This window comes from Aricia agestis, chromosome 10 (genome assembly GCF_905147365.1).
Source record: "Aricia agestis chromosome 10, ilAriAges1.1, whole genome shotgun sequence".
NCBI lineage: Eukaryota > Metazoa > Arthropoda > Insecta > Lepidoptera > Lycaenidae > Aricia > Aricia agestis.
In genome coordinates, this window is record NC_056415.1 from 6,848,979 (window position 1) to 6,869,641 (window position 20,663).

Consider the following 20,663-nt stretch of genomic DNA (forward strand, 5'->3'; position numbering starts at 1 on the left):
CATATTAAGCTTGTCAACCTAAGACTGTTGTTGTTTTGATTGTTTTTTTTTCTAGTTGATACGATCTGTTATAATACATAATTTTGTTAGTTGAGTAGCACTTTTTTTGCTTATTTCCAAAAAAATATAGTAAATAATTCTCTACAACTAAATAACATATTTTATTCAAACAAGAAACTGTTTTATGTAATTTGATGAGAATAGAATACCTAAACTTTTTGCATTTTAACTGACTCACCCAGATAATTTGCAGAATACCTTGTTAATCTGCAGTCTAACTGATTTACGCACATTGACGGTAACATACTATACACAATGAACAACCCACACAATCTTGTGTCCTTAATTACTGTCAAGTCAAAACGTTGAAATTCACCGTATCCACCGTAATTTATAAATTTTTGTTAAGGATAATATAATAATAATGTATTAAAATTTTCAAATAGAAATAAGTACAGTTGTTGCTTGGCTCCAAACAGCGATATTTCATCTAACATTATATTTAAAAATAAAGTTTTCGAGAATGGTCTATGTTATCCTAAGTATTATTCACAAGCTGTGCCTTACTAAAATACTGTATTTTGTTAAGACTAGATATATACTTTCAATAGGGATTTAATAGGCGTTCCTGTTAAAAATACTTTCGTTATGTATCATATCATTGTATCTTTCATAAAAGATAATTTCTTAAGAGTGTACCACAAAACGTCTAAAAACATAGAAGGTATTTCAAAAGTCTTGACATGTTTAGCTTGACTAGATGGACTTGGCAGGGTGCTAATAGGTACCGTGGTACCGACATTTTAATGGCAAGACACCAACCAAACTATTTATTTAAATCCTAACTACATTATAATTATTTTTAAAGTTTGTTGCGACACAATAATTTATTTAAACAATGAATCGTGCAGTTTCTACTTTAACATTAATTTTTATTAATAGATATTTATTATTTTCTCTAGTAATTTCTAAGACATATTATTTATGTTGGATAAATTTATGTTTAACAAATAAATGTAGATTAATATGATAAAACTTACTTTTCTTCATACATAAAATAATTCTTCAACAAATATCTTTGCTACTTTAAAACAAACGAATTAGCTTTTTCTGCTACTTAATTAATGATAGAGCACGACTTCAACTTTTTTGGATAAGATGGGTATTATATTTCTATTTACATAGTCTTATTTTCACTATACTTTAGTCTATATTTTAAGGGGACGGTTCTAACTTAATAATACGGAATGATAGTATACTTCGCAATTTACAAAAGACTGCAAAATGCGCATAAAAATCATAATTCATAATATTATATTTTAGAATATTATACGTAGGTATCGTGTTAACCTAAAACCTGACAGAACGCAGGTTTTTACATTTAACTGTATAGTCTTTAGATACTTAGGTTGGGTTGCACCTACTAACTTTAACTATAACTATAGCTGTAACTACAATGCAAAATGTCAAATTTTTGGTTAAAAATGGACGCCATCAAGACGCCATATTTAACCATAACCATAGAGCTCGACAAGGTTTTAAATGCACGTGGCGAAAAAAGGAACTAACGCTGTCATCATACAAAAACGCCATTTTTGACAGTTCCCCTTTACCAACAGCGTCCCCGCCCACGTTCATTAATAACCTTGTTGGAGCAGCTGTCATCTGTCAATTTCTCCGGTCAAAGTTAAGGTTAAAGCTAAATTTAGCCTTAACTATAACCATAACCTTAACATAAACTGTAACTTTAACCACGCCTCTGGTGCAACCCACCCTTAATTAATTTTGCAAGTAGCAAATAATAAGCATGTAAGTATTTTTGTCCGATGTCCTACTACTATAAGGGCATTAAATTATTCCATAGTTGGCAGTCATCCTATTATTGGAACATTCGATTTTTTGTGAATAATATTTTGTAATGCGAATAATAGGACTTTCTGTAGTACAAACAATTATAATTGGGTGTTTTAACTTAACTGTAATCGATCTACTACTAGGCCTTCTAAGCCTCACTACGCCACTGAATATTATATAAATAGTAATCAATAATCGTGTATGATAATATCCTAAATCCTAATATATCATACATTATTATTGATTATTATCTCACAAATGGATATTTGTATCAAGCTAATTTGATATAACGTGCTAACTATACAATATAATGCTTTGTGGGAATAAACGAAATATGCAGGGTTTCTCAAACTACAAACCTTGAGCCCCTAGAAACGTAACGAATTCTATTTTAAGACTATATTAGATACCTTATTACTTTTCTTATTCTGATGTCTTACGTTAGATGCAAATGAAATGGTGAATTAAGAACATAAACCTTCTGAGTCGATAGTTATATTATAATATCTCAATCTTTAAAGTTCAATTTATTCTCACCTAGTTGGTATTTAGGAAAAATATTTTTTATACGAGTAACTATATAACAGTGCATATCATCTTACCTTTGCAAGGCTATGAAAATAATTGTGAGGTAGTTTTATACAAAATATAGGAATGGTGTAAGTAACTTATACGCAGAACTCTATGTTACATTCCTCATGAAATGGCAAACTTGTAACATAGCTAACCTTCACCAAAAATTATTTTTGAATCGATTGATCGAATTACATCTTAGACCTTTTTAAATTAAATATATAAATATTATATGCTATATACATATTTCTATATATCATTAACAATATTGTTTTACAAAATGATATGTTTGTAATAGTATAAAACTAATCTAAATTCGTATTTTAAATAAATTCCGAATATGGAAGGATCATTTTTTTAAATGAATAGGCCACGCAATCATTTCAAGTTTTCAAAACAAAAATTTTGTATAAAATCTTAAATCTTACCAACATATTGTAAATCCGTATCAATTGTGAAGGCATCGTTTACAAAAAAATTAAGAAAAATAAAAAAGGTTAACGTACAATGCCCTTTTAAAATCATTACATTCAATTTTAAATTACAATACAATTCATAAACTAACTACATAACTATTAACTAATATACATCCAAACTTAACATTAACAGATAAAAATATAGAGATATTAAAATTAAATTATTACAGAAACAACTGCCTAATAAAGTTAAGGGGGCGGTCGCCGGAGGAGATGGGGCGCTGGTCGTAGTCATAAGTGGCCGGGGGCGAAGCCAGCTGCAGCGGTCTCGTAGAAGATGACGCCCCGCACGAGCGGCACGCGGAGTGCCTCACCCCCAGGGGTCGACGCCACCACCAAACCCCCTCGACTGACGCCTCGTAACTCGCTTTGTCTGACCGCGTGTATTCCTGTACCTCGTATTTGTCAGATCGCGAGTAGCCTTTGTCAGAATAGTATGCCTTGTCGTCTTCCGGGTTGGACCAGGGGTTGGCGCTGTCGCAGGGGGTGACGGGTGCACTTCTGCTGGGTTTCGGTTCGGTGTGCTTTACAATGTTTTCTGAGAGTGAGCCGCGTCGCTGTAAATAGAAGGTGTTCATATCAATTCGAAATAAGTTCACCTGAAAAAGATTTAAATGATGATGAAATAAGAAGCGAAAATGTAAGTCATTAAAAGGGAAAGAATAATAATATTACTTAATTAAAGATGAGTGTCAAACAGGGGATCAAAGTTTGAGTGGCAGGAATTCCATTACAAGCGTGACGCGGGTGAAGCCACGAGAAATCTTATACAGGGTGTAACAAAAATAAGTGATAATACTTTAGGGTGTGTACGTCTTCCTCTTAGAAAGTTCACTGTGAAAGTAGCAGCGCTGAAAGACCAAATTTTTTTTTCACTTTTGTATGGGGAAACTCGTGACGCTCGGGCCCTTCCCCATACAAAAGTGAAAAAATTTTTTCGTCTTTCAGCGCTGCTACTTTCACAGTGAACTCTCTACAAGGAACACGTACACACCCTAAAGTATTATCACTTATTTTTGTTACACACTGTATATAAAAATGGATTTTCAAATGTGTTAGTCGCGCTAAAACTCGAAAACGGCTGAACGGATTGGGCTGATTTTAGTCTTAAAATATTCGTAGAAGTCCAGGGAAGGTTTTAAAGTGACACGAAGTTCACCGGGACAGCTAGTATGCTATAAATTTAAGTATAGGGTATTCCCTGCATTAGTATTGAACAGCTGAAAAATCTATATATAGCATTAAAGTTTAAACCAAAAAACATTTACCTTGATAAGGTAGAAATTAGGAAGTTTGAAGCGTCACACCTCCTGAAGGAACTTAATGGGACAGACACCCTGGCGGTTGTCCCCGGACCTGATCATCACCATGCCGTCCACTTCATCACCAACCTGGATCACGATCTGGTCACGGAGCAGCATCAGACCGTTGTCGCCATCTGAAACCTGTGACGAATATCTGTAGATAATTTCGAGTATGGGCTTAAGCGCAATTTATATATTACTAGCTATTTGACCGAGCTTCGCTCGGTATTCGACAAAATATGACATTTTCTAAATATGATTCCTAGCTATATCGATTTATCACCCCCGAAACACCCTATATACTAAATTTCATAAAAATCGTTGGAGCCGATTCCGAGATTCCATATATATATACAAGAATTGCTCGTTTAAAGATATAATATTAAACTTTCATTGTTTCAAATGACTTTATACATAAGCTCAATAAGCCATTGAATGTATTGCAGCAATTTTAATGAGCATTTTCACATTTTCCACATTTTTTCTTTACAAATCTGCTTTTAGAAAATCTAGCCCATTACGGTGTAAACACTCGAGCGCCGTTAATTTGTTTACTGATTTATTACGATTATGGCTTATTGTTGGCTCTACGTTGCAGTGTTACAAATTACAATTTATACCATAAGGCACCTTTAATAGTTACGAGCTTAAGCCGTGAGCTATTACGTGATATTGAAATTATTAACATAATTCAAAATATGGCGTCCGGAGCTGCATACACCTGTGCCACGAATCACGATTAATATTTAAGCCGAACACGTATTTAGAACGTTCTGGAAAACAATAACACAATTTGGCACGATATAATAAAAGGGAAATCTGATGTTTGCAAATAAAAAACTTTATGAATCTCAATACAAGCTGCATTCATTTAATTGGGATTTGGTTTCTTGCCAGAACATTTTATGATTTGTTTGACATACTTTTGTTGAATTTATAAAGGGAATATAATAAAGACGAGGAAATTTGTACTCCGTATTGTATTTATGTCTTGTAATAATGGTTTAATGTAATTGCACTCTGTTATGACCGTCGTTTAATTTTGGGGGACGTTTAATTTACTGGCCCATTATTTTTGTTACCTCCTTGAATCACGAGTTTGTTGCAAAACATTTCTAGTTCCCGTTGCTGATGGTTTTATTTGACAAAACATTGCTTTGAAAATTATTAAGGGGGTCACATTTGAAAATATGTTGAGAATCACTGACTCCTGTTGAGTAAGGAAAGTAGCGATTCAAAGTATAAAACATGTATAAAATCTTCATTTTTGCACAAATACAGAAGAAAATAATTATACTTACCAGTATTTTTTTACGTTTAGATCATTGCATTGAAAACAAACAAAAAAGTTGAAACAAAAAGCCGATGCAAAAAAGGTTTTTTTTTTATTCTTTTTTAATTTTTTATAGTAAATTTATGAATTTTTACGCCATTGGACCATAATTTCAAATACGGGCAAGAAAAATAAACCAACCTGCAAATTATGCGTCACTTGCAGCGGCCGCTCCCCCGCTTGGAGCTTCGTACAATACTTGGAGGGGAAGTAGCCGATCTTGCCCAAACACTTCCCCTTCCACCAGTCGGGGTCTGATGTGTCAATCACCGTGACCTTGTATCCGGCCTTCAGGTCTAACTCATCAGCGTGACGCGATTTGAAGTTGTAGAGGATCACGTACAGATTGGTGGGTAGGAGACGCTGGTGCTTCTGTAAAGAGAGGAAACATTTAGAGCCAGTTAGGGTCAATTTATACTAGCGTAGAGTCGAAGCGCATCGAAGCGAATTACCAAAACTGAACATAACAAATTCCACCTTAACTCCAGCAAGTAAAGCACACATTACTTCTGAGATTTTAAAAAGACACGCGCATTCTAACGCTGATAAAGTCTCAGTCGATCAAAAGTGCTAAGAAAAATAAGAAATAATGTGTGTGTAAAAACATATTATGCTACTGCCAGGGACTTATTCAGTGAAATGGCTCAAGGGAAAAGAAGAAGGCTGCCCCAAATTATTTTCCAAATAGAAACGTTCATTTTCCATTTCAGTTATTTACGAGTAGTTGCAACAAAGAAGCCATAATTGCCAAAATATATAGAAAAAGACAAGGCCACTGACCTCTATAATACACAGGACAAGCGATCGCTATCAATAAAATGTTCCTATTTGAAAGTCGCCATATTGGCGCTGATTGCTATGTGAAAGCGGTAGTGAGTGTACTTGGAACTACTATTTTGCAAATGGCGGTTGTAATTTTCTATGTAATTAGTTCACAGTACGCTCACCGCGGCGCGGCACTTCAAATCGGCACAAAAAATAGCTGTCATTTTGTACGGCATAGCCGGTCCAGTGTATTATAGAGGTCAGTGGACAAGGCATATGCAGCAACGAAGTTGTCTCGTTTTTTGGGAAAGCCGACGAATGTCCCCCTTGCTTCCCCTACATACGTCCTTGGCTTCATCAGTGGCGTACTCACACTCGGTTGTTTAACTGGCGAGGGGCACGGGCTGGCGCTATTCGACGACAGGCTTTTGTCAGGCTCGTCGGGCAGCTCGACGCTGCTCATGCGACCGCCGCGCGCGCTTAGCATCCGACGACTGTGTACCGGCGACGATGGTGCTACATACGGGAGTAAATACACCCTATATTGTTAGGTAATAGAAATACTTTATATGTTACTCTAAGTAACAATTAATAATTAACAATGACAATATATTTTAGAGGTATACCTACCTAGCGAAATCTCGTCTAAATTCCTCGATAAACAACGATAATTATTATTTAAATCTTACCTGCCTAGAGAACTCTCGCCTAACTTACAATATTCAGTCTCAGCTGCAGCTTCAGTGCAGTTGCACTTAAATAATAAATATGGGAATTTAGACTTTGTACATATTATTATAAATTCTTAAATCTTACCTTATTCAAACTATTCCCTAACAACTCACCTTCTTTTACTCAACACGCTTAGTATGGCCACGGAAAACCGTTTTTTTCTACGGAAGAATAATCAAAGAAAATATTTTATTCCCAAAATCTAACAGTATTTCTATTCTTTCGCATTTCTACTATGATCAAGATTCAAGCCTGCAGCTGCAGGTATACCAAAATTAAGTAATCATGAAATGAACTTGTTTATCGTGTTCTAATAACTTAATACTCGTACTGAAATTGATTTCCGAAGGTCAGATAAGGACAAGTGATTCAAAACAAAGTCAAGATCGGATATAATATTCAATTTATTTTTTATTGCTTATCAATTTTCCTTTTACTGGAAAATCTCTAGACCCGCATCCTTACCGTACCTTCTTTTCCTAAATGATAGCGCGTAGAATATCTAAGCATTCCCTAGGCGAATTCATATAAATATAGTAGAGCAAAACTCTACTTTTCCTTTTTTCTATTGCCCCGTTTGTGAGGTTTTGAAAGAATAGTTTATCACAAGCGTTCTTGATTACCTATTTAATGTTTTGACAAAGCACTCAGACTCAGATTCACAGCTTACAAAATATAAATACAGTATATATATGTACCAGTTTTTTTCAACCTTTTTTGCGACATTTGCGACCCCCCAGGGGGTCTCCACCGACAGGTTGAAAAACACCGCAGCATATTTAACTGTATTCTATTTCGATACATTATTATTTTGATGTTAACGATGATTTATTTGTCTATGTCCTACGATTAGTAGAAATATTTTTGTCTAAACAACTTTGACATTGCCACAATAATTACCAGTCGCACGAAAATATCTATGCGTGTCTTCCACCAATTTGACGACAGAATATCGTGTTTGAGGCAGCCAAGTTAGTGAGTTAGGCACATGGTTAGCTATAATGGGTTTTCGTTATAACTATTTTTGTTTTTCGTGTACAAGGGATTTTTATTGTTATATTCCTTTGATTGAATATATTGATTGGAAGACTTTTAAAGCAAACGTGGCCATGAAAGGGCTACTGTTCTATTGATTCTAAGATTTAGCGAAAATATCCCAAATTACATATTATACTTAATAGAATTTAAACCCTACTTATAATATTTAGTAACTATTGAAAATTACAGAAGTTACCAATTTCGCTAACTATGTAAGTATAATATCATATGCCGATATCCATTGTGACACAATAAATTCTTAAAAAAAGCATTTTAAGAGGATTCAAATAAATTCTGATTAGCCGTACAATATAAACATACGCACCCCGCGTTCCATTTGATGTTAAAACGATCAAAACGCTCAAAATAGGAGGCATTTTGAGCGTTTTGATCGATTTTAACATCAAATGGAACGCGGGGATAATATCAAGTATTTGTTATTAGATGAAGCTATCAATGTTTTATAATAACACTTAACATTAAAGTTGATAAGCATGCTATTAACAAGTAATAAGTTAGCTAAGAGATATAAAAGTTATCTACAGCTAGAGGCAAACAATGCTTGTGTAATCGATAAAATTCTTAATTATATTTTTTTATCTAAAATTCATAAAAACTAATAAAGAATACTTTACTAACTTTTTTATTGCAGTTCCTACAAGTATTTTTTTTTGTGATTTGAAAATCATCTAAATTGCTTCACCTTCAGGATAACTGTTTTGGTGATGGAAAAAGGAGAATATTGTCAAAGCTATTAAAACTATAAATATTTAGATTACCTACTATAAAATATTATCACAACTTTTTTAAAGACTAGGTATACAGGGTGTAACAAAAATAAGTGTTAATACTTTAGGGTGTGTACGTGTTCCTTATAGAGAGTTCACTGTGAAAGTAGCAGCTCTGAAAGACGAATTTTTTTTTCACTTTTGTATGGGCAAGGGCCCGAGCGTCACGAGTTTCCCCATACAAAAGTGAAAAAAAAAATTCGTCTTTCAGAGCTGCTACTTTCACAGTGAACTGTCTATAGGGAACACGTACACACCCTAAAGTATTATCACTTATTTTTGTTACACCCTGTATATACAGATCTAAGTAGAGACTCATTTTTTGTATATTCTCTATACTTACGTTAAAATACTTAGAATAATTATTTTGTAAGTATTTAAAATACCAATCAAGAAATAGAAAAATAGCAGAGCATCTTTGCCTCTACAGTAGTAGTAAGGCACAAACAAGTTTATAGCAATTAAGTATGGTAGAGCAAGCGTGATATCGTTTTAAAATATTATCTTTACTTTCTCATATTAATAATGAAATCTGCCTGTCTAATTCTTATAATATCTTTACACTCTAACCGATTTTGATACGTTTTATAATACTAGAGTAACGGAAAAATAATAAAATATGATAGAATAAAATTATTGGGTAAAGAACAAACTAAATTAGGTGCATGACTGTACATTAATATGCTATAAACTTTTTTTTGTCTTACTACCGCTTATTTTTTTTGTGATAAAGCCACGTACATGATTGAGTCAGAAGCGTGTGGTTGATAACTCTAACTGAGCCATATCGCATGCAACTTGGCCGGGTTTCACCTAAAATAAAAAATAAAAAAAAACATGCGTGAAAATACATACATTTGGAATCCCCGTTTGGGCGCCAATCCAAAATTGATACCAAAGTTTTGGTAGCATCGGTACCAAAGATACAGTTAGAGTACCAAAGGTACAAGAAAGTCACAAAATCATCTCGAACAGAAGGAAGCTTTGAGGGGAGAGCACAGTATCACACAGAAGCTAAGCGACATAGTAACATAGACCACAATATCGCTTCACATACAAAAAAGTCGGTAAAATCAACGAATTGTTTTAAAACTGTCTCTTACTCGATTTTGATTTATAAAAATGGTGCTAGGTGTATTAGTAACAAATAATATTACTTCTACCTAGGTTCTAACATTTGGAACTTGTAAACGAAAATACCTTATTAAAGAATTTGTAATCATTACAATCCTTTTATTTTGCAATCATAAAGTGCGAATAATAATAATATAATCAATATAATACTGAAATCATTTATATAATAAAATATATTTGCTTTATCTTTACAAAAAGATAGAAACAATAGAAACTTTTAGCGAAAACATGTTATCTTGTTACTAGATGTACCGCGCGGCTTCGCCCGCGTAATTTAGGAATGTCACGGAAAGCGTACATTTTTCCGCAAAAAAAGAAACCTATGTCCATTCACGTGGTATATTCTTCACGTGTGCCAAATAACATAAAAATTGCTCCAGTACGTTCAAATAAGCCCTATCAAATAATTTCCCCCCGTTTTTTCCACACTTTTTTCTATTTCTTCTCTCCTATTAGTATTAGCGTGATAAAATATAGCCTATAGCCTTCCTCGATAAATAGGCTATGTAACACTGAAAAAAATTTTCAAATCGGACCAGTAGTTCCTGAGATTAGCGCGTTCAAACAAACAAACTCTTCCCAATTATAATATTAAGTATAGATATAGATAATAGATATATTGTGTTAGTATGTTACATAATGTAGTACATTATTCCAGTATGAAACGAGGATCCTGTTAAAAGTATGATTAAATGGTAAAGTATTATGAGTCATATTATTTTACTATGTATAATAAAGCTAACTATAAAAGAGGCTATCTTTTGAGGTTGATTTGATTCTTATACAAGTACTTTTGACGAGATTGGCATCAGCAATATCCTGACTTACTAATATCCATACAAATGTCTGTCTGTCTGTCTCTTTTTTTATGAAATAAGGGGGCAAATGAGCAAACGGGTCACCTGATGGAAAGCAACTTCCGTCGCCCATGGACACTCGCAGCATCACAAGAGCAGCAGGTGCGTTGCCGGCCTTTTAAGAGGGAATAGGGTTATAGGGGAGGGTAGGGATGGGAAGGGAAGGGAAGGGAATAGGGGAGGGTAGGGAAGGGAATATGGTAGGGGATTGGGCCTCCGGTAAACTCACTCACTCGGCGAAACACAGCGCAAGCGCTGTTTCACGCCGGTTTTTTGTGAGAACGTGATATTTCTCCGGTCGTGCCCATTCGTGCCGAAGCATGGCTCTCCCACGTATATAAAAATATATATCTCTGTCTGTCTCTTACGTCTTCACGCCTAAATCACTGAACCGATTTTGCTAAAATTTGGTATGGAGATACTTTGAGTCCTGGGAAAGGAGATAGGATACTTCTTATCCTGGTAAAATGCACGGTTCCCGCACGATACACGAATTTTGGCACAACGGCGTTGCGCACGTAATCTAGTTATAGGTAAGTACACAGTTTAGTTTGAATTTGTATACTATATTTACTTTATTATTATTGTAGAGAAGAAATGTTTTTTCTGATTGCTTGGATCGAATAGGTTCCAAAATCACTTAACCAAGATTGATGATATCTGACTCAAGGTGTTTAGCTTTAATCCAAAATTGGGCCTTAGCTATTTAATTTTAAACTAGAGCTTTTCATATTTTATCTTTTTCTGTTGCCTCTCTTTTTCTTAATTTATGTTTAAACTAGAGCTTTTTTTATGTTGGCTCTATTTTTCTTAATTTATAGTGCAAACCATATCTTAAGGAGTTCATTTTATATATCAAATAACCGTTAACAATGTCACAAAGAAATATAACGACACTAAATTAAAAAGTATGTCCGTAGCACATAGGAAGTTCAGATTCTGAAACATTGCCAACGCTGTGTTGCAATCAACTATAGTAATGAACAGCTATTGTTTAACCAATTACTGTACTGTACTGACTCAAAGAATTAGTTCATTCATCATCATCAGACCGAAGGTCAAACACGATGACTACAGCAAACGATGTTAGGAATTAGGATTTATATAGGTAATTAAGCAATTCAATCAACTGCTTTCAACGTTACTGATAACTATATACCCCCTTACTAATAAACGTTGCTTTGAATAGTTATACAGTGTTTTGTTCCTGTCACACGAGTGACATTTTTAATTGGATAGAAGAAGACAAAACACTGTATAACCAGAGTAGACAGAATGATAGCGTATGCCGACTTAGAACTGATGTTGAAATTTTTAAATTTGACGTATTATGACGAAAATCGTCGCTAGGGTTGTTAACTTGTTACCTACGAATTTAAAAATATGACATAATATAATATTCGCTGGACGTGTTCCTCTTTGGTCGTATTGTTGTTTGTGTTTTGGCACATGTGATTAAAATTGTCAGAATCCAATTTTGAAATCATTATTTTAAATATTTAAAAATAAATTATACCAGCCAGCGCGAGGCACAATCCGTTCATAATCCTAGTGAACCCGACGAATTTGACAGATATTGAAACCTGTCCGTTTCTTTGCAGTCGAACTACTGGTAGTTATGTCTATTGTGGTATAACTATTCAAAGCTTTACAGCGTTTATTATTAATAAGGTAATTTTATAAATGTTATTCGTAATATTATGCCAGAATAAAAAAGAAAGATTCTAAATATAAAATGGCTTTAACAAGCAAAGTGTTGTAAGTCAAAATTTGAAAAAAATAAAACTTTAAGTAAGTAATAAAAAACACCGTATTATTAAAATAAGCGAATAAATATACTTTTGATAGAAATGTAAATATGTACTTTTTTTCTTGAAATAAGTACTATGATGCGAAAGTGCGATATTTAAATAATATTGGTGACTGGTGTTAAGTCGAAATTACCTCAAAAATATGTCGATACGGCAAGAGACAATTTTAAAGGTGATTTTACTGACTGGGGGTTAGATATTACGAGATTCGTACATAGAACGCGGCTGCCTTGCGACGGCGCCTGCTCCCGGGGCCGCCTGCGCAGCTCCCCGCACTCCGGCGAATCCAGCGAGAGACTCTTCATCCTAAGATTCAACTTTTGACGGCGCGGCGAGTGTGGAGCTATAACAGTCATGCAGCATGAGTACCCGACTTACCGCTGTAACTCAAAAAGCAATGTCGCGATGATGCCTTACACCTAGGTTATATAAGAGTGTCAAAAATCTTAAATTAGCGTCAACTCATTCAAAACGGGAAGTAGTGCTGCTTTGAAAGAGTTCAAAAAGCGTCGTAACAGAACAACATGTACAGTATAAGCCCGGCCGCACATTGTCCGAATTCTGATCAGAAACAGTTGAATTTCGCCGGAACGCCACCCCGCACACTATCCGAAATATCCTTCCGGCGAGTTCGAGCTCACTCGGCTCAGTACAAAATGTAAGAGACAGCGCGGACGTTCAACTGTTTCTGATCAGAAATTTCAAACAATGTGCGGCCGGGCTAAAATGTGCGGAAGCGTTGCAAAGAAACGGTATAAGTACCAAATTCCAAAACCATGGACCAAGATGCAGATGTGGGTGTGTGGAGTTTACATGACGAGACCTATCGCTATTGTCTACGTGTGGCGACTGTAATGTAAAACGATATTAAATAATATAATATTCAAAATGGTTTGCTCTCGTAATTCGGAAGCGGTCGGTCGTAATGATAAAATTGTCGTCGAAGGATGGAGGGTTCAAAATGCAACCAATCTCTCAACATTGAGGTCTACGGGAATATATACTGATCAGTACCAGGTACGGGACTGGTGCGGTCCGTCTGCCTCAACATATAGGCACTCTTGGAGTTCCTCATCGAACCTGCGTAACAAAGTAAACGGGATCTGATCTACTTCATTTTACTGAAACCTTACTGTGTCGTCCTGTAAACTCAATTTAGTAAAACTCAATGACAAAAATTAGTCGCAATAAAGCAAAGAAACGGAAAGTAATTTAAAAATCGAGAGGAGCGCTTCTCGGTAGACTTTGCGTGTTCGATTTAGACAGAGAGAAACTTTCGTGTTTGGTGAGTATCGAAAACTTGTGTCGACTAGTGCGAGTGAGATCTGATGTGGCAAAATGTACATCGCCGAAAACCAAACGCATGCGATGAACAGCGCGACGCGTCAAGCCATGCACCACTTACTTCCGCTCGCCCGACGCGGCGACGCGGGCGCTCGCGTACAGTGCGAATCGGTCAATTAAAAAATTACATCGAATCTTACTTTTTATTGCAACAATAACAACATAGCAATTCTGAATTTATAATACATATCACAGAACGCGGGGCGTTTCGGGGTAGATATTAGGCGCTCGAAAGTGGCCGTCACCGTCGTGCCGATAGACGCGAGAGACGATCGCTTTGTGCGAATTGACAGGTTTGCGAGTGCTCCTCGGCGGAGACGGGAAATTCATTTTTTCTTGCGAACACTGGCAGAGGGTTTCAGAATCGACGGCGGCGGATCGCCGTTCTCATTGATAAAACATAGGGGCTGGCCAAAGGGGCGCGTCGTCGTCTCTTCGGACTCTGTAAATGTAATGCAAAAAACAAAACGTAAATAAAAAAAAGTAAACAACACAAAAATAATAAAATAAAACAATGAAAAAAGGGATCGGTGATAGTGATAGCCGAATGGTACCCCCCGACGGAACACCCAGAGGGAGGACGGGATCAAGCATCTATTTTAGCGTTTCGAGCTCTCACTATGTCCTATTCACTAACATAGCATCGTCAACGGAACGGAAACAAACAAAAACGATAACATAAAATCACACAACGAAACGAGGCGTCGGAGCCCAGACGTGTAAGACGGACAGATAAAGCTCGTTGCAGTGAGACAGAATCGCTACGGCATACGGCCAGGGGCGCGTACTTTCCGGCAGGGAAATGGACCGGTGCTGCGGCGAGCCCCGCCGCGACTTGGAGCCCCACATGGACAAACTCTTGACGCCGGCGAACAGCCGCCGCCGCACGCCGCCCTCCGGCCGCGCCGCCGCGCCTACCGACAAGCAGCGTCAGTACACCTGCCCGCGCCCGCGACGTGCACGACTTGACACAACACTAGCGAGCGAGCTGAAGCCGCCCGCGACCGATCGCGCCGGGGCGCGGCCGGTCGCCGGCCTACAGCGGGAAGCAGGCGAGCCGGCGGGGGCGGCCGCAGACCTGAGCTGGAGGCGACGGGCTGCGGCAGCACGGCCAGGCCGGCGCTGGGCCGCGGCGCGCGCGCGGGCCCCGCCCCGGCCTCCTCGGGCGCCGCCGACACGCGAACCACCACGCCGCCGCTCGCGCTCGGCTTCGCTATTTCGTTCGCCCTCTTCAGCACTTGGTACGTCTGATCCACCTCCTCCTCTGAGTACCGAGCTTAGTATTAGATTGGAACGCGTGCTGTTAAAACGGTACGGAACGTGCAAACCGCCGCCCGCCAGACGGGGGGGCTGAGTTCCTGTAATGGTTCTGTATCGACTCGTTAGGAGATGCGGGGATCGATGCTAGGAGAACGGGGCCACTCCCAACGTATACTGTACCCTCGTAGTAGCTATCAAAATCATCATCGAACTCGACAGACTTCTTTATGAGTCTCTGTCCCGGCAGCCAGCCGTCCTCCACTCCTGTCGAGTTAGTTTTGAGCGTGTGTTTTTAATTAATAATAATAAAATGATGGTATCACGTGTTACGAGTTAATAGCCAGGAATTCTGTCTGAGGAGTTAAACGCAGACAGATTTTAAACACATTGTTTGCAGTAGTTGCAATCGTTTTCAGGCACACCGCCAAGTGCAAGAACTTGTAAGTGTTATTTGTACATACTGTAAGAAATTTACAAAGCGATTCCAGAGATATTGCAATTTGCAAAATGAAAAGCATTTACTCATCGTATGGAATTTGCGTTGCGCTTAAGGCCATGATGGTTATAACTTGCTCGCGTATGCAGCGTGATATTGGTTTCAGCGTTATTTATAAATTATGGCGTTGTTAACACGACATATAACCATTTTATAGTTTCTAATATCAACAAATACGATTATACAATATTATTAGTTCCATATAAATATGTACCAGAGTAGTCGGAACTTACTTTCGTCGTCGTAAGCGACATCGTGTATTCGATGCGCTTCGATTTCGGAGGTACTCTTTTGTCTGCGGAGCAGGCGGGACTTGGTCTGGCACCGGCCGACCTGAGGCATGCAGTCCAGGTGCACGTTCATCTTGCACATGCGGCAGCGGAGCCCTTGCCGGGTGTGCCCTGAGGCAAAAGTGCATAACTCGATAATTAGGACTTTTTTTGATAAAAAGTTGTTCATAACATGTTCATTTAAAAGTAAGTGTAAAAAGGGTTAGGCAGAAATTATGCTAGATCATAGACAGAGTGTAACAAAACAAAGTTATAATACTTCAGGGGGCATTACGTCCCTTGTATAGAGTTCACTGTGAAAGTAGACGGAGAAAAGGATAAAACATTTTTACCACGCCAACAGATATTTCCAATAAAACCTCACTTAGTTCAATTTAAAAGCAACATAATCCTCACCTCTGAGAACTTGTGAGCACACATCACACGGAGTAATCTTCTTGTAGGTGTATTCTTGAAAGTTATGTGCATCGGTTTCACCTGAGCGCATCGCGTCTCGGGCGGCGCCATTCCTCCTAAAGGATAAATTAAATTGGTAATCTTATAAAATAAATTCGATTTTGTAAGATACATAGTTTTAGCATTGAGACTTTAAAGATTTTGAAGTTTGAGTACGAAATATGTGTATGTGATTCTGATTTTATTAATTTGTCGGAGAGGGTGAAAAAATGAAATGAAAAAACAGGACTGAAATCTGAATACAATAAATTACGTGACAGATTCAAAAGTAATAAAAGAGAAAATTAAAATCATGACTCACAGCACTTGTAAATTGGCGCAATTACTTAGACAAAAAATTAAATTGTACCGAAAAATATTGTTCATGTTTTATTTACTGCGTGGGGGTATGTTTAGCAATTCTAATATTCTAATAGCGGGTCTCGTTAGTCGTGTATATTTCAAACGATTTATGATTGCGATGGATTGGTTTTTACATCGCTAGCAATCAATGGAGTGAGTGATTAATCACCGCATTTTATATGTCACAGACCGATCGTATTGACACAAGTATTGATCCGGCAAGGTCAAGTGCATTTGTTGAGCAAATCACTATAACTGGAAACTGGACTTATGACGTTTGCAATCGTACTTTTAATTTTAATTAAATTTACCTTCTGAATTTTAATTTGCTGTCATAAACTTGTTATTTTTCTTGTTTCAATTTAAATAACGTAGTATGGATGTACAGAAAAATATTATCTTTCATGTCATATTAATTTTATTTACCAATATTGGTTTACTCAAGGTTCATCTTAGTTTATTCTCGGAAAAACGATCTAAAAGCTAGGATGATAACTTACTTGGATATAAATATTTTTTCCAATACTAAGCAGCTTAGCTTGTGATAACAATATTATGTGTAAGCAGTGCTTCAAATCAAATAGCAAAGGAACGGTAAAGGCAAAGGAGGACGAAGAAACTAAAGTTTTTCGATTTAATATCATAACATGATTGCAGTCCCGCAAATTAAAATTCGCTAAAAGGACAATTCGAAATAGACTTTAACTTTTATTTCTTTGATTCATTAGTTAGTCAAAATTACGGGGCTGCAACCTCTACACGCCTACAAGGATGTTTTAATACCTGGATGACAATGTCATCCACGCCGAATGCGAAACGGTTGTCATTTAAAATGAAACCAGGCCCCGTATCACTCGCGCTATTATTGCTATTGGATTGTTGATCGCTATTTTTACGTGATAAGGTAGCCGGGATAGTTCAGTATTCGGCCACATGCAATACTTGGAATGACTTGGATGACATTGACAGAAGGGCGTGGGTATGAAATGACTCTCTTGTACCTTGAGGTTTTTTAACGTATTTTGTAGCTATTCAATAGCGTTGTTGATTGGTTATGTTTAAACCTGAGCCAATCAAACGCTAGACAATCCTCAGTCGAAAAACCTCAGTAACCATATATTAGCCAGTTAAATCACTCATCTAACACTTTACAAGATGGCGTTGTTTGTATTTTGGCCACGCACAAAAACATCCTTGTAGGACTGTCTAATTGTATTGTGTCAGTGGTAAGGTAAGGTCAAGTGTGAAAGTGGCACAGGTAAGGTAAGGTACACCTACGGGGGCAGAGTTACCTTATCGCCATCACCGTTGACACAGCGTGGTACATTTGATTTTTTCTTTACGATGCAAGAAGAGAAACATCAAAATGAACATGATTGTTTTGGACAACATTCAAAATCGGAGTTTTTATACAGAATGCTTATATTTATTAGCTAGCTAGCCAGTAACAATAGGTAACTTTGAGCCTACTTCAATAAAGAGGATGTTATCAATTCTGTATATTAGTAGATTAGAAGTATACAAAACTAGATAAGTACAATTATATGAAAATATATTTTTGATCAACTGTTACAAGTTCATTATGTTATAATCTTATATCTTTTACGAGCAATTCTTTCTCGGAATCGGCTCCAACAATTTTCATGAAATTTAGTATATTTCATGAAAATCGTTGAAAAAAAAACACGAATAAAATGTCATTTTTAGCAAATGTCATTTTATTCGTGTTTTATCGAATACCGAGCAAAACTCGGTCAAATAGCTATATAAGTATTATAATTAAGACATTAACTCCTATGGCACCTGCAAAGGCAGCTTATCGTTGACAATCATATTTTTCACAGCTTTGTAATGGATAAAGGACCATAATATACCTTTTTTTTTGTATTTTGCGTTTTATCATAATATTATTTATAGTAGCACTGAGGTACAGACTTTTTCTAGATGTTTTAAGATGATAATAAATTAAGCATTCTATATAAATCTGTATGTGTAGACAAGTAGGTTAAACCATGTAAAACATAAAAGCGTTAAAGTTACAAAGCTTACATTATGGCACGAACAGATGACAGTTTCCATATAATATGGTTTTGTTAAATGATTTTGAGCAGGGATCTTTACATCTAAGTTCCAAATCCAATACACATATTCTACTATTCTGTTGCAACATTAATTCAGTATCGTCCCTTGTTCCATTGCTGATTCTATCAATTAACAAATAGTATTCTCTTATACGTCAAACAACTGACAGTGACAGAGTTTTGACCAATGAGGGTTTTTGAAATTCCATTTGTCACCAGCAGGCGTAGCATGGTCACCATAGAAACGGTTTCTTTCTACGGAAGAATAGACAAAGGGACAGTTAGACAAACAAAGTGACAGTTAGACAATAGAAATCCGCCACTTTGTCCATAAAATCTGTCAGTATGTCGCTTCTTTCCCATGTCTACTGTTGTTAATTGTTATGCTAGCCCTGCAGGTGGTGCCGCTATGTAGCCTTAGGGTTGATTCAGACCGCAACGCGACGCGTAGATGCATTTCTAAATTTATATGGATTTGACAAATTCGCGCAATTGAAATCTGTCAAATCCATACAAATTTATGACGCGTCGCGCCACGCCTCGCCTTGTCGCGTTGCGGTCTGAATCAACCCTTAGGGTATGTCGTGACACATGAATCACATGATACCTATATCGTGACTTATGGCAGCTATATTGTAACAAATGACATCGGTTTGACACTATAGACCCTAAGGCTAGCATAGCGGCACATGGTGGTAAATGGAATATCAAAAACCCGATTAAGTAAAATGACGTTTTGTCATTTCATGAGAATACAATTTTAATAGGTAACAGACTGGATCTAAAGAAGAGAGATCTAAGCCGCATTAATGTTGCGTTATTATAGTAGAATCAAGGTTCAAATATCTATAATAATAATTTAAGTAGAAATGAAAATTGATAGCCAATACTCATTTCATTTCACAGTCAATAAACATTGCTTAAACTAATACAAATTACAAAAGATATCTACGAATTGCTTTTAATTAACTAAGTCTTCGTTATTACACATTTATTTTAATTGTTCGAATTATTCATAATAAAGATCAAGAGTTTCACATTTTACTGAAGATAACTATTAGAGCTGGCACGCACTACGACTTTTTGTCGCGCGATTATTTTACCGATCTATAAAAATTCAAATAAAACGCCACTTTATCGTCGCTGCGCGTGCGATACCGCGTATGAGCAGTTGGTAAATACCGCGTATCTGCTTTTTGATGATTTTACAGGAGGAAGAAAAAACTGAATATCTCAGCTATTTTTTACCGCCGACAAAAAAAGGGGTGTTATAAGTTTGACGTGTCTGTCTGTCTGTGTGTCTGTGTGTCTGTCTGTCTGTCTGTTTGTCTGTGTGTGTATCTGTCCGTGGCATCGTAGCATCCAAACGGGTGGACCAATTTTGATCTAGTTTTTTTTGTTTGAAAGCTGACATTATCCAGAGTGTTCTTAGCTATAATTCATCATCATCAGCCTGCTCAATGCTGGACAATCAGGGTTTATCTGGTTCATGAAAGGCAACGGCCTTTCATGAACCAGATAAAACCCATCAAACGACTACAAGTTGCTAACGAGCAACTTGTAGTCGTTTGATGGGTTTTATATTTCATTCTAGTTCGTGACATTTGTGAATATACAATATACGTATACACATAATAATGGAAAGTTGACCTGGTGCTACAGCATCACCTGGTAATTAATAGGATATCCAATTCCTCGCCAACTTAGAGCAGAGGTTTCGTGTTTGGGC

General features: G+C 36.8%; 2 protein-coding genes across 3 annotated transcripts in view; both read right to left on the reverse strand.

The window, feature by feature from the left end:
* Positions 1-3,067: 3,067 nt before the first annotated feature.
* On the reverse strand, positions 3,068-3,481 carry LOC121731177. Its single transcript, XM_042120532.1, has one exon. The coding sequence runs from the start codon at positions 3,479-3,481 to the stop codon at positions 3,068-3,070; it is 414 nt and encodes a 137-aa protein (XP_041976466.1).
* The window catches only part of LOC121731058, a 273,136-nt gene continuing 255,556 nt past the window's right edge, over positions 3,084-20,663 (reverse strand). Inside the window, exons 13-22 of one of the 2 annotated variants that reach the window (XM_042120377.1) lie at positions 18,146-18,190; positions 16,452-16,567; positions 15,999-16,166; positions 15,088-15,273; positions 12,880-13,008; positions 9,605-9,676; positions 6,679-6,821; positions 5,682-5,912; positions 4,172-4,348; positions 3,084-3,460 (exon numbers count right to left, since the gene is read on the reverse strand). In XM_042120377.1, the coding sequence (XP_041976311.1) occupies positions 4,205-4,348; positions 5,682-5,912; positions 6,679-6,821; positions 9,605-9,676; positions 12,880-13,008; positions 15,088-15,273; positions 15,999-16,166; positions 16,452-16,567; positions 18,146-18,190 (1,234 nt within the window). In that variant the 3' untranslated portion in view covers positions 3,084-3,460; positions 4,172-4,204. Of the gene's footprint in view, positions 3,461-4,171; positions 4,349-5,681; positions 5,913-6,678; positions 6,822-9,604; positions 9,677-12,879; positions 13,009-14,138; positions 14,452-15,087; positions 15,274-15,449; positions 15,534-15,998; positions 16,167-16,451; positions 16,568-18,145; positions 18,191-20,663 lie in introns of those variants that run through there. The other variant, XM_042120376.1, reaches the window with a different exon arrangement.